We start from the raw sequence: 15,109 nt of genomic DNA on the forward strand, positions 1-15,109 counted from the left end.
TAAATTTTTTTGAAGAAAAAATCAAGTTTATTTATATTTATAAACACATATCTTAAAAAAATAATAAAAAAAATTTAAAAATTGAATAAAAATATAAAATTATTTTGAAAAGTAAACTTTAAAATATTATATTTACTTAAACAAATCTAGGATTTTGGAGAAAAAAGATTTAAACTTGTTCATGTAAAATTATTATTTTTTATATTTAAATAGATTTTTTAATAAAAAAATGATTTTTTAAATCGCTTAATTAGTTTTAAATTTTATTTTTTAAATCATTCAAAATAATTTATTTTTTAAAATATAAATTAATTTCTTAAGATCTACTAAAGAAAAATATTAGAATCTTTCTTATTTTAATCTTAAGGGTGTATTATTTGATACATATAGTTGTCAAAGTTTAGGGGACAAAGTTGTTAATTTATAAGACATCTCGACATTTAAACAGAATAATGAGACGAAATCTAACTAACATAAAGACTAAATTTTTGTATACGTAAAAGTTCAAGAGGAACCTTTAACAAACTATATATTTTAGGGGATAGAATCAGTATTGTCAAAAATTTTGGGCAAAATTAATAATTATTCTGTAATTTATTATCGGGTTTCACTAATTTAATTTAATTTATTATTTGTCATTGGATCAAAATTTAATGATTTAATATTTTAAAATTAGTATTTATAAAATTTCTATGGACTATTGATGGTGTCATGCGCATGGCTGTAAATGTGTGCGCGCTAATCCAGCTCATATTTTTGGACTTTTTAAAATACGGCTCGTACCGTATCGAGCCATAAAAAAAATTATAGGTTGTATCGTGTTGTGTCATAAAAAAAAATATGAGTCATATCGTGGCGTGCAACAATTTTATAGGGTAGGCCTGACATGGCCCGTAAGTCTAATAATTTTTTAGGGTGCTCAGATTCGTGGCATGTTTAGATTTGTGTCATTTTTTATTCGGGTCAGCCCGTTTTTCTTAAATAGACCAACCAGTTTTTTATACGGGCTCAAATTCATGCTCCATATTTTTATTACATTTAATAAGCTAAATACTAAAATATATATGTATTTTATAATTTTAATTACTTTTATATTTTTTCAATAATTATACGCAATTATATAAAATATACTTGTAATTTTTATAATTTGATTATTATTATTATTATTTTAATTGATAAATAAATATTTATCATTGTTATTATTATTAAACTAGAAAACAAATCGCGCTTCGTGTATGGTTATATTTTGTTCAGTGATAATTAAGTTATAAAATTATATAAAACTTCAAATTTTTATATTTTTATATAAATATATATTAATAAAAGGCTAATTAGGATTTTTTTTCCCCAAACTTTGACATGTACCAAATCATGTCTCCTGAACTTTTAAGGTTGTTAAAAATGCCCCTTGAACTATTGAAATTGTTGGATTTAAGGTTTTTTGTCCAATTTTAGTAAAAAAAGTCTAACATAAAAATGAAAGTTTAGGGGAGATTTAGTACGTGTCAAAATTCGAAGGACATGATTTGGTAGTTATCAAAGTTTGGGGAGCATAATTTAGTACATATAAAGAATCACTGGAATAGTAAAATTGAATAAAATTAGACAAAAGTCTTTAAATCTAACAATCTCAATAGATCAAGGAGAATTTTTAACGGCCAGAAAAGTTCAAGCGGCATGAGATTTGGTGCATGTTAAAGTTCAGGGGCCAAAAGTTTTAATTAGCCTTAATAAAATGAGTAACTATTTTACTAAATTTTCACTTTTTACCCTTAATAATGTAATAAAAATGAATTAATATTATAAAATGATTTTAAATTTAAAAACGTCGCTTATAGTATAGGGTACGGTTTAAAACTGTCGGCTATACCCTTTTATACGCGACAGTTTTAAACTGTCGTGAAGTCCACAAAAATCGTCGCTTATTTTACCCGTTTTGCGACAGTCGTATAGACGATGGTTATAGAAACCGACAAGAATACTTTAAACAATTATTTAAAAATATCGAGAAAAACTATTTCTGTTATAGTGGGTCATACTTGTGTCTTTTGAGTTTGTACCAATTTACAACACTACTATGCATGTGGCTATTGTGCATGGATGCTCTAAGAGACTTTTTGTTTGAAAGAAGAAGACAAAACTCTTGGGTATCAATCCAAACTCACATCAAAAGAGGGAGTAAGTGTTGTCTTTGAATATAATTTTTTCCTACTGTATTAGCTAGTGTGATACTTTTTGGAAAAGTGCCTGAAAATAAATTAATTCGGGTAAACTTAGGCTTAAATTGGTCAATATTATACTAATGAGTGGTCCAACAAAGTAGAAGAACGAAAATGACAAAGAATTTAACTTGATCATTATCTCCACAAGAAAAAGTAGAATAATAATACTTTTTTTTAATGAAAAGTAGAATATACTTTATTTGATGAGAGAAAACCATAATAATAAGAAACCATTACATATATTTATATGATATATAGGCAGAGCGATAGATTAACTCCTTCTAATCCTTATTTATAATGTTACTAGTATTAATCTTCTTTGTATCATCGTTAGGTGCTAATCCTTCAATATTATTCATGTTGCGAGAGTTTTGATCAGTATCACCAGCGGCCTTCCCACTACCACTACTCCCCCCACCGCCGTTAGTTCTTTGGCCTCCGCCCTTGGTGATAGGAGCTTTTCTGGATTCAGCACGCCTCCTAACAAAAAATCAATAATATACATTTTTGAGAGTGATATAGAGTTAAAAATTAGTAAAATTAAACTTGAGAAAAATTTTCATACTAATAATTAATAAATTAGGAGCATGATGATGAGTTTAAAGTGCTAACGCAATAGTGGCGGTACTACTAAGGTAGATAGGCTTCGGCCAAGTCAGCCCCCTAACGGCGGCGATGGTGTTCGGCACAAAGCTGCGGAGTAGTAGCGTCAGAGCCATATATAAAGATTATAATAATAATAACAATTAATAATAGAGAGAATTAGAGGTAGTGATATATAAAGAGGGGTATATATAATTAGACAAAGTTACACTGGGATGGGGTACGAATATGATAGGGTTAATAATTGGTGGTCACTGGTGAGCATGTGGGAGTATAAAATAATAATATATTTTGTAATTATATTCATATATAGAGAATTGTTAAAAGAAACGTGTTAAGTATTAGTTTTAAAGCATTCTTATTAAGTATTAGTGTGCTTAGTATTTTTTAGACATTTCGTTTTGTTATTGATTAACGATATTCTTTAAAAGTTAATACAATAAATTATATATTTGATACTTAATTAGACTAATAATTATATTAATATGTAGGAGGGTACTAGGTACTACTAGTGCCCTTTAGTATTTTTTTTTTTTATCATATTGTTATTGGTACAATTTGATATTAAATCTCACTTATTTTACTTTAATAAATATTATGAAAAATCGCTAACTAATTATAGGATGACACTCTATCATGATGCTAGATACTATGAGTAATTCATAACAATATTTTATCGCTATTGGTGTAATTAAATATACATTTTATAAAGTTGACAATACATTTTTTTATGTGTATATATAAGTATTATTAATTAGCTATGTGATGAAAAAATCGGCTTAAAGGACAATCTTACGACGTACTAAGTCTTATTTTAGTGATTTCTACTAATTTGCAGGAGAGACTTTTGAGTGTTAAATTGTAATATGTATGAGATGAGAAATGCTAAAGGGCACCACTGGTGCCTATCACCTTCCTACGTGTCAATATCGTTATTGGTGCAATTAAGTATCGGGTCCCATATAGTTTAATATAATAATTTTTATAGAGTATCGCTAGCCAATTGCAAGTCGACACATTTAGAAAGTGCTAGGCACCACTGGTGCCCAATAGCAATGCTCGTATGAGATTTTATCTTAAAAATTGGTAATAGAAATAATAGTTAATGAATCTTTTATATTTTATTATATTTTTACACATTAATAATGTGAGAGCTTATTTTCAAAAAAAAAAATAATGTGAGAGCTTTAATATTCTCTCTCTAATAAAAATTTTATTTGCTCACCATCTTGAACAATTTTTGCCTCACTATATTCCTTATTGCAAGAATGCAAGTGTCTTTTTTACTCTATTTTTTTTTTTTTTGCTTTACTATTATTCTTGAATTATAATTGATTTTTTTTTTACTTTGAGTCTAATTTTTTGTGAATCAATTTTTTTTTTTTTTTTTTTGATTTAGTGGCTTTTTTTTAGCTCTATTTTTTTTGGGTCGAATAATTTTTTTTTTTTTTTGGTTTAATATTATTTTCGAATTATATGGAATATTTTCATAATTCACACAAACTTTCCTATATTTATTGGAAGACTTTGACGATAATAATAATCACTTTTTATATATAATATATAGGGTTAAGTTGAAAAATGCTTCTTTTATTAATCAATTAACTAAATTTGTCTCTAATTTTATATTTATTTGAAACATACCTCTTTTTATGTGTATTGTACCCAAAATACCCAGACATAAGAGAGTCACATGGAGAGTATCTTGAAATTACAGGGGCAAAATTGGTACAATGTTTAAAAAAATAGGTAAAAATAATAGACTTTAAAAAAGAGGGTAAAAATGAAAGAGAACAACATAAAAAGGGTATAGAGTGTAATTTCCTCTAATATATATATGAGAAATAATTGAGGAGTACTCCTGAGTACGGTGCAGGGCCGGCCTTGAAACAAAGTGGGCCATAGGGAAAAATAAAATTTTGGGCCCTTATGCTAGAAAAAATGTGGTATTTTCAAAATCAGTAAAAAAAATTGTATAATTTTAAAAGAGGAAAAAAAAAATTGGGCCCCTGGACTGAGTGGGCCCTAGGCACAGGCCTAACCCGCCTATGCCGAGGGTCGGACCTGAGTACGTGGTCTGAATATGACGAGTGAGTAAATAAAAAGAAAAAAAATAGTATAAATCATAAATAGTTATTGAGATCAAAGAAATTCAAATTAATATTAAGTACTAATTATTTGATATATTTCGAGGTACGTACTTTTAATTAATTAAAATTATTTAATCAGTCTTATATATAGAGTTCCAGTTCCTAATTACTACCGCTTTGCTATGGAAATTATACATATACTAGTTAGTACTTATTATGTAGGGCATATATATAGTGTTTCATTACATATAAAATATTTCAATAATATATAATGATGGATAGGCCTTATTAATTGATCAATTACTCATCACTAAGCCTGTGTGTGGTTGTGTGGATCTGATCTTATCTTATCAAGCATTATATGAAATGAAATAATTTAATGACTATTATATCTTCCTTTTCCTTTCGCTATATAAGGGACAACGCTTGCCGTTTCCAAAAAAGAAAAAACAATGCTTGTTTATTTCTGAGTGGACTGTGGGACTTCCATCTACTTAAATTTACATACATAATACATATGTATGTGACATTGACATATGAATTATTGATCATTTTCTGTCCTTTTTCTCTCTCCCCCCAAAAACCATATACATTCTCTCTTAATTACTTTTTATTTTCTCTCTGCTTTTTTGTAAGTTGTAACATTCAAAATGTTAAGCCAATTCCCCTAAATTATTATTATTATTATTATTATTAAAGATTCTTCTTCTCTTTGAAACAGTAAACATATATAAATTGTGAACTTCTAATATATGATCAACAAAATTACTTTTTATTTTTTGTAAGGGGCATCAATTAATATTAACTTATTTCCACGTGATCCACGAAAGTACCCTTACGTAGTGTATGTGTATCATCTTATATTTTTAGCTATTATAAACAAAATAAGATTAGTTGTATGTGCTTATCAATATTAGATGATGTGCGCTAGCTTCAATAATATATTTATGGTAATAATTGAGAATAATATTGTACATATAATTGTAAACAAATAGGACAGGAGTGGAATATGCATTATTTTCAAAAGGTAGGATATTTCATAGTTGCTAGGGCCTCGCCTAATAATCATTTTAAGAATATATAATTACTAATTTTAGTTTTTGAATTTTCGACATTACTAATCTTACCTTTTAATTTAGTTTTTAATTTTTTTTTTTATGAATTTTTCCTATAAAAACACTCTTTAAAAGAAGGAAAAAAAAATTATATTTGTGCACATAGTAAGAAGCCATAAAATCTATAATTTCCTCTTCTGTTAAATAAAAATAAAAGTAAATTAAAGAATTATAATTATGCTGTACATGTTGCGACAAAAAAGAATGTCAATCTTATTAATTTCTCCATGTTTTAACTATTAGTGTAAACCAAAAAAAGAAAAATATTTATTAAAACCCATCAAAACTTATCATAATTAAACCTAAGACATTATATGCAAAAAAAAAAAAACAAACAAACAAAAAACAAAACAAATCAGAAACATTACAATACTGTTTTTAATCATGAGCTCATAAATTAGAAACACAATTAAATATATTAAGGCCTATATATATAATTATTAATGGGCGGTGCAATTTGGCCAAGGCACATGCTTAGCTTGTATGACTTTGAGCACTGGATTTCTCTCAAAGAAATTAGTTGGGCGAAGCTCAAATCCACCGGTCAGAGTCGGCATCACTGGGTACTCTTCTTGGGTAGGTACATGATGAAAACCAATGGTGTACCACAACACAATGTCCTTGTTTTCAATCTTTCTATTTCTGCACATTATTATTATACATATATATTGAATAACACACTAATAAGTAATTAGGTAACAAATTAATTAAGATGTTACATATAAATATGTGTACCTGAGGCTCCAAATGGCCAAATTATCTTCTCCTCGGCTTTGGCTAACAAATTTCCCGCCAGCCCATTTCTCAGATTTGTTATAAGGTGTAACCCAAATGTTGTAATTTGTAAAAGGAGCTCGAATTTGCGGGTAATCGTCACTTGTTAAAAGAGGAATTGTAGCTGAGCCAGGCATTAAACGATAACCGATTTCATTTCCCACTTTGGTTTTTATGTTAGGATTTACCACTGCAAACTCTGATGGCCTTAAACCCACATTCAATCTTGCTTCCAATTCAGTTTTGGCAGTTTTTTTAGTGATAGTCCAATAACTTTTCCTTGGTGAGCTGTGATCGCTCACTCTTTTGGTCACTAAATCGGTCTTCACAAAGGAGTTTTCTTGACCATCCACGTCAAGATCTAGGTAATAATTTAAGAAATGGTCATGGTGTGTGGCAATTGTGTTTTCTGCTAGTAGTGCACCATAAAGGTCTTCTTTTATTTGATCTACATGGGTGTGTGGAACTCCCTTTGTAGCTAATACTCCAGTAAGTCCAACCTGTCTCACAAACCAATAATAATAATATATATAAGTCCTTGATCAAAGATATAATATTATTTAAAAGAGTGTAATATATAAATATTATGTACACAGGTTAATATTATACCATTTGGTGGAATAGAAATGATTGTTATTGGAAATGTAGAGTATAATATAACCAGTGAACTCGTGTGTACGCTCAGTGCATGAAATATATTGTCAAACATAGAATTAATGTAATTATTAGTAAAGAGAAGATTAAACAGGGCATTTAAATTGGTTTGAATCTTTGTAAATATAGAAAACAATCAGACATTTTGAAGAGGTGCTGTTAGAATGTACGTAATTGTTTTGGAGGAATATAAACTTTGCTGATTCATAAAAAGAAATATGTATGTATATATATATATTTATATATATCAACAAGAGAATGAGAAGAGCCATTGTATTGGAACATACCCCAACTTTAATGGATCCACTAGGCTTGAATTCCCAATCATTAATGTAGTCATAATTACCCACCGTTGAAACCATTCTCACCACTAGGCTCACATCTTGCCTCACTTCCCTTACCTGAGATTTACATATAAATTTATTAAATACAAAACAAATATTTATATATATATATATATATACATTGTTAGAATGTTAAAATTAATTGTATGATTTAGTAGATGCAATTTTATCTTAAAATTAATTGGTAATAAAAAAAATAATTTATTTGGTATTTTATTTTTACACATTAACAGTGCGGAATTAATTCTACATCATCCTCATATTTGGACTTAAAAAATATGGGTATAACAGACGACCGACTTTTAAAAGACCAAATGATCGAGCGTGACATTTGAAAGAATTCTAGAAGGCCAAATTAGGAAATTTTTAGATTTTTAAAACAGGTTAAGGACCTCAATACTAAAAATTGGTACACTTTAGCTGAAAAATTCAAAATAGAGGTTAAAGGTGGCAACAATGAAAGTTTTTAATTGCTCTGATACCATGTTAAAATTATAAGATGCATAGGGTTCTACATCAAAATTAATTGACAATTAGAAGAGTAGCTCATTCATATCTTAGATATGGTATTATTTTTCTAAATATTAGTGATGTAGAATTATTATTTCTAATACATCTTCCTCATGTTTGGACCTAAATGAATGTGTAATGAATGATATTTAAGATACATAAGGCCGAACGTCATATTTGAATAAAAATAGAAAATTTGTGGGTTATTTGTTGATTTTTTGAAACATATCAAAAATCTCAATATGTTAGAATTTAAAAATCTATATAATAATAATGTGCATGATGTTTTATCTCAAAAAATTAATTAACTGAATAACTTATATTTATTTTATAGTATTTTTTTTACACTGTATTAGATTAACTCCAATAATTATGTACCACATAATAATTAATTACTAATAGAACAAAAGAACAAATTGATTATAACATTCAGATTTAAGATATATATATATGTATTTACATATATATATATATTAAACACATTAATATACTTATTGACTATGATTTCAATTCATTGCAAAATAATGTCATGCTAGAGTATATTTATTTACAACTTGTTAATAATAGGCTAAATATGTGTATTGTTTTTGTATAAATTATAAATTTTTCGAAACATTCGATACATAATTAAAAAATATTTTAATTTCACTACTTATGAAAGAGAAAAAGCTAAAATTTTGTTTAAGATTATTTATGGAAAATAACATAACTAACATTTATTATTTTTTGTTTAAGAGAGTACCTAAGACTAATAATAATCACGAGTCATGATCACTCGGCGCATATACAAAAATTGTTAATTAATTTGAGTTTTAACAATAAAATAATCCGATTGGTGAGAATTGAAGCAATGTGATGTGAATGTGATACGTAAACATTATTTATATATAATTGGTATTAATATATTAGAATATTTGTGATATATATGTTCACATGACACACACTTATGATAATATATCTTATCTTAAATAAAGAGATTGGTTAAAATTATATCACATAAGTGTGTTAAATTTTTGTATGAATCATGTGTGTGAATATTATTACTCATGTATATTTAATATTGTATTATTATAGTAATATTTGTATACCTCTCCCTCATGGAGGCCAGATTCGGTGTGACGCCACATGATGTGCCCAGCATGCTGTTCAAATATGCAAAAAGCATTAGAAATCTGAACAGGGTTGCCATTTTCATCAGCATAATAGGCATCCATGAAAACAGCATTGTGTGGGCAATCAGCCAGTGGCTCCAACGACACTGCGGATTGGCCAAAACCATCTTCTCCACAATCAAAATAGGTTCTGAAGTAAACTTCCTCAGTTGGATCCATATAAGGCACAAACATTTCTGATACATATCCTCTGTACAATACTCTTCGATACTTGTGCTTCTCTATGTCGTAGATTGAAGCTAGTGATATTACTGGCCCAACACGTGAATCGAATCCCACGTGGAAACCCCAATTAGCCCACCTACATTTGTTAATTGTTAATTGTAAAAATATGATTTTTTAATGGGAAATTTTATTTACACCCCAAAATTTTTTAAATACACCCCATTTTAATAATTTTTATTTTATATAAAATTTATATCTTTAATTTTACTAAGTATTTTTAACTTTTTTCTTTCAATTTATATTCTTAAAAAATATACCTATCAAACAAAATTAAATTACATTTAAAAAATTATGACAAAAAAATTAAAAATAAAAAATTATATGAAATTTTCTTAGAAAAAAATTAAAAAATATATACATGAGTTAGAAAAAATTATAAAAATAAAATCAAAATAAGTATTGAAATTAACATAAAATAATGTGAGGAAAAAATTTTAAAAAAATATTAAGAGTAATTTTTAAAAATTATTTAAGTTTATATTTTTTTTAATATTGAGGTGTATTTATAATTTTATGGGGTGCAAATATAACTCCCCTTTTTTAATTTTAGAAATAAATAATATAAAATACTTAATTACCCTTTTATAGTAATTTATTACCCTCTTGTTAGTGTAAGGTAGTTTGTTATTCTTATCTGATTTTCTCTTATTTTTGTTCAATTTTTTTCATAAAATAACCTTTTTGAAAAAAAAAAATCATATTTTTAGATCTTTCACATATTTTGCTAAGATATACTTAAAAGTTATTCTTAAGTAATAATGACTTAGTAAACAATTTTTAATAAATTAAATAAATATTTAGTCAAATTTAAGAATTATTTTGTTAGATATACCAAAATATTATGCACACTGTTAGAGATTTTATAACAATAGAAGAAAATCAAGATTTATTACAACTCTATTGTAAAATAATACAAGGACTAAAATAAGAGATTGATTAAATATATGTTACAATACATATATATACACTATATATATCACATATATATATGAAAGGTAGAAGAGAAGATTACAACACATGTAATATAATATATATATATATATAACAAAGAGAATAATATATGTATATATATATAAATACTCACTCACAACCTTGAGTGTAGATTAGTGGGGATCACCATGACTTGAACAAGGTATTACACCTTTGTCCAAAAGCTTATTTCCCCCTATCTCTAAGCACTAAGGGAACTCTCTAGGAAATAGCTTTGGGAATTATCAAGCCTTAGAGTTTTCTAGCAAAGTGCTTTCTTGATAGAAAACTTGACATCTCTTACAAATGAGCACCAAAGACCTCCTTTTATAATGTATAGGTGATCACTTAGAATTCAAAATATACAACACTCATTTCTCTCATATAAATGAGTATTAATATAGTTTGTAACAACTATATTTCATACCATTTGAATCCTATCATCAAATTGTGTAACAACCCTTTTATTACACTAATAATGTGTGATCAACACATGAGTTACAAGTGACAACAAATTATAACTCCTCTCCAAGTTACAACATGTAGGTTACAAAAGTGTAGGTTATAAAATCATAGGTTACACATTTATTTACTATACACTTAATATATATTATTCACATATATTTATCACATTTTAATCTACTTTATTATTATATTATAAAATAATATAACACACACCTCAGGCCAAATAAGCATTATCTGCTAGATATACCCCCACAAAAAATTTGCACACTCCAATATTATATATAAGAATGCTGTTGGGAAAAAAAAAACGAAAAAAAAAAGGAATACGTACTTATTATTATTGAAATATTTTTATGAATATATAGTGTTGAGAGTTATTATTATTATTGTTTAAAAAATGTTGTATTTTACACTATTAAGTAATTACATTTTGAAAAATTATTTTAAAATACTATTAAAGTAATATGGATAATAATTAACACATGACATATAATAATAATTGAAAAATATTAAGCAATACCATGAAATATTATTATGGGTATACTAAATTAATATCAAATCACATATATTTTAATTTAATAAATAATAACAAAAAATCAGTAAATACTTTAAAAGCACCACATTAAGTCCGTGAAGGAGCCAAAAACAATGCTCATCACAATTTTATATAAATTGGACACAGAATAAGACACAAATATGGGAAACAGATCCAGTTTTCTAATAATTCTATATTTAATTACTATTATTATTAATTACATAAAATTATTTTACAAAAAAGAGAATTTGTTTATTATTTATTTTAATTATCTTTGTACCTAGCATTGTTATATTAGACACAATATTTGTCCAAAAAAAACATGGTAAGGTTGTAAAGTAGCTAGCTAGTTTAAATTAAATTATAGCATGCGTATCACATTTCATTGCTATTCTTTATGTTTCAATGTTTGAAGATATAGAATAAAATAATTAATATAAATTAAAACACACAGTGGGGGTAATGATTATATATATATATAGTTATTACTTGATTGTATGCCCGTCAAGCTTGAATCCAGGGCCATTCGGAGACTCTGAAGCGACGGCACTGAGTCGGGGACCGAAAGGTGGGCGTTGCTTTGACATTTGATACTCAGTCCCTTCGGCCTTGGGCACCGGAACCCTAATCCTATCCTGATAATCAACAATCTTGATATTATCAAGGTCAACCACCATTGTTATACCCTCAATAGGTCTCAAGTACAAGTTAGTGGTTTTTTCAGTGTAAAAACACTGAACCTTAATCTCTCTAGGGCTCATACCTTTCTCGTCCTCTCCAAACCACCCCACAGAAAGAGTGGAACAAACAACATGTGACATGTTAAGCCCTCTCTTCTTAATGGACTCTATAAATGGCTTGTACGACATTGGCAAATCACTCGCTTTGGTTTGCTCGTCAAAGGAATACACTGGGTAGCCATGTCCGACGTGGACTTGTTGGGAGACTAGGGAACGAGTTGACAAGTCAACTATGAGCTCTAATGTTTGTTTGTTGTACCGGGCGTGAACCAGGGCACGTCTAGGGATACGAACCGTTTTCGGCCTCGATTGCCATTTTAAAACGGTGCGTTTTTCTGGCTCGTCTAAACCTACGTAATGGAATGTTAAGTTGTTGTGACTGGTAGTAGTAGTAGTAGTGGTGGTGGTGGGATAAGCTTTTTTAACTATGGTTTGAACTAAGGTGATCTCAGACATAGTTAAGGGATCTAGTGGGTGGAGCTTTTGGGAGGTGATCATTGGTGATAACGATAAGGTTATGAAAATGGAGAAGATTAGTACTAAGAGCGCCATGTTTGTGTGGAGAAAGCTTACGTTTATTTTCTTCTTTATATAGAAGGCTTTCACCAACTATTTTGTAGAATATTAATTTATATGTTCCACATGTTACACCAAATATTAATACTAATTTATTAGACATGTGTTAAGACTGGTTAAAAGTACTTTTTTAAAATTATTACACATGTAGGATATGTTTAATTTTATATAGATATGTGAGTCATTTATATTTTGTTAAAGCACTCAGACCATGCTAGCTCCTTCAAAATAACTCAAAGGTTAATATATAGCTCAAAGTTTATTTAAATTTAAAAGTGTAGTGTAACTGAGAAAATTATTCACTTCTCTATTAATGTTTTGTTATTCTATATCCCTATACATATAAAATAATTACAAGCGGGTACTAAAAAAATCTTAATTTTGGGGTCACAACAAAAGTTGTAACTAAAAGTGAAAAAATTGTGACTAAGTATAAATCATGATTTCTATGTTGTGACTAAAAGGTCCGTGGCTAAAAGTATTAGTCACAAAAATTACAATTAGTTGTGACTAAATGTATTTTTAGTCACAATACTTGTTGTGACTAAAACTAAATTAATGACAACTTGTAACTAAATACTATGTTTTAGTCACAAGTAACATTTTGTTGTGACTAAAAGTCATATTTAGTTAAAAAAAATTATATTGTAACTGAAAAGTTGTCACTAAAAGTAGCAGTTTTTTATAGTGGCACTCACACATATATAAATTACATATATTTATTTTGTCAAAAAATTTATATTAATTTATTATTTTCATATTTTATATTAATTTATATTTTAGTTTGTTTAATCAATCAAAGTTAATTTAAAATATATATTATAATTATATTTAATATTAATTATATATGATTAAATATTAAAGATATAGAGATATTATTGATAATGAGATAATTTTTTTGAATAAATAAAATATATTAAATTAATAATTATATAATATTTGAATGATATAGAGAAAAAAAAAATAGAAAAATACATGTATAGTGTAATGTAAAAGTTTGATGTAAAATACAAAAAGTAAAATTTTAGTGACATATTTTGAAGAATAGAGCAGAGACATTGATGAGAGAGCTCTTAGAGCATCTTCAATGGTACACTTTTTAAAAGTGTTAAAACTCATCTTCAATGGTACACTTTTTAAAAGTGTTAAAACTCTCTGTATCATCTGAAAATATAATATTTTATTATATTTCTCTTCCACATCACTTTTGGCACTCTTATTTGTAAAGTACTACAATGATAAGCACTCCTCAAATTTGCTACCATATATCTTACAGATTATTATTTAATATATTATTTATCTTGGCTTTATTAAGAGGGAGAAATTAATATGACATTGATACTAAGTTTTAGCATCAATATTTTATGCGAGCACGGACTAATTACTAGTTTCAACACTTGCACTCTAGGATTTCAGACCTAGGGTTGGCATCTTTATGAATCCGAGATAGGGTTGTTGTTAAGCCTAATTCTAGAAGAAATTTAAAATTATATGACTTATTGAGGTGCAAGAATACCAAGGCTTGAACATAGAGTCAAAATTGGACAAGGAATAATCCCCCAAGGGTGCTACATGAGCCTTGCCACACCATTATGGCAGTGCTCGCCCAAAGAAATTGCAAAGGAGGAAAGTGGCGAAATGAGTTTTTTCAACATCAAGGGACACTTGAAAAATGAGAGAAGCCACCAAAAGGTGGGGTGAATTCATACACGACCAATGTGATTCCCCAATGACACTGCTCGTGTAGGGTATACAATAAGAGTTTCTCAAGGTTTCCAAAATCAAACCCAAGAAACTTCTTGCCAACCATCAAAAGACTTTCCAAACACAATTCAAGGTGTTAGTAGACAAGTAAAACATGAGCATTGCCATGGAAAAATGAAAAGGCTCGTCGCATGCAAGGTTTTCACGAGCAGTGCCATCTCTATGTGCCACTATTCACAACTCTTCCGTATATTGATCATATCTCAGTGACGCAGTTCAAATGGCATTGGAAAGCTCTTTTCACAATGGATATTAGCTTGTCTAATAGCCTTCTTATGATTTTAATAATGTTTTTAGTCTCAAAATTAGGTCATAATTTAGGTTACGAATTATGACCACTTACTAGAATTA

At 27.9% G+C, this 15,109-nt stretch overlaps 2 protein-coding genes across 2 annotated transcripts; both read right to left on the reverse strand.

The window, feature by feature from the left end:
- Positions 1 to 2,390: 2,390 nt before the first annotated feature.
- Positions 2,391 to 3,032, reverse strand: LOC115704695 (uncharacterized). The gene is made up of 2 exons (XM_030631894.2): positions 2,835 to 3,032; positions 2,391 to 2,702 (listed from the first exon to the last, which is right to left on the reverse strand). Exons 1-2 carry the CDS (start codon positions 2,939 to 2,941, stop codon positions 2,504 to 2,506), a joined length of 306 nt encoding a protein of 101 aa, XP_030487754.2. The 5' UTR covers positions 2,942 to 3,032; the 3' UTR covers positions 2,391 to 2,503.
- Positions 3,033 to 6,221: 3,189 nt separating this feature from the next.
- Positions 6,222 to 13,101, reverse strand: LOC115704512 (primary amine oxidase-like). Its single transcript, XM_030631714.2, has 5 exons — positions 12,168 to 13,101; positions 9,401 to 9,785; positions 7,746 to 7,859; positions 6,766 to 7,304; positions 6,222 to 6,672 (listed from the first exon to the last, which is right to left on the reverse strand). The coding sequence occupies exons 1-5, from the start codon at positions 12,968 to 12,970 to the stop codon at positions 6,471 to 6,473; spliced, it is 2,043 nt and encodes a 680-aa protein (XP_030487574.2). The 5' UTR covers positions 12,971 to 13,101; the 3' UTR covers positions 6,222 to 6,470.
- Positions 13,102 to 15,109: the final 2,008 nt, after the last annotated feature.

Source organism: Cannabis sativa, chromosome 1 (genome assembly GCF_029168945.1).
Source record: "Cannabis sativa cultivar Pink pepper isolate KNU-18-1 chromosome 1, ASM2916894v1, whole genome shotgun sequence".
NCBI classification, from domain to species: Eukaryota; Viridiplantae; Streptophyta; class Magnoliopsida; order Rosales; family Cannabaceae; genus Cannabis; species Cannabis sativa.

Bases quoted from the DNA above. Each gene is read 5' to 3' on its own strand.
- LOC115704512 (XM_030631714.2), bottom strand. From the start codon at position 12,970: ATGGCGCTCTTAGTACTAATCTTCTCCATTTTCATAACCTTATCGTTA. The intron at 9,786-12,167 runs GTAATAACTATA...TAACAAATGTAG, and splicing joins CTTGACGGGCATACAATCAA to GTGGGCTAATTGGGGTTTCC. The intron at 7,860-9,400 runs GTATACAAATAT...TGTAAATCTCAG, and splicing joins CTGGCCTCCATGAGGGAGAG to GTAAGGGAAGTGAGGCAAGA.
- LOC115704695 (XM_030631894.2), bottom strand. From the start codon at position 2,941: ATGGCTCTGACGCTACTACTCCGCAGCTTTGTGCCGAACACCATCGCC. The intron at 2,703-2,834 runs GTTAGCACTTTA...ATTTTTTGTTAG, and splicing joins AGTAGTACCGCCACTATTGC to GAGGCGTGCTGAATCCAGAA.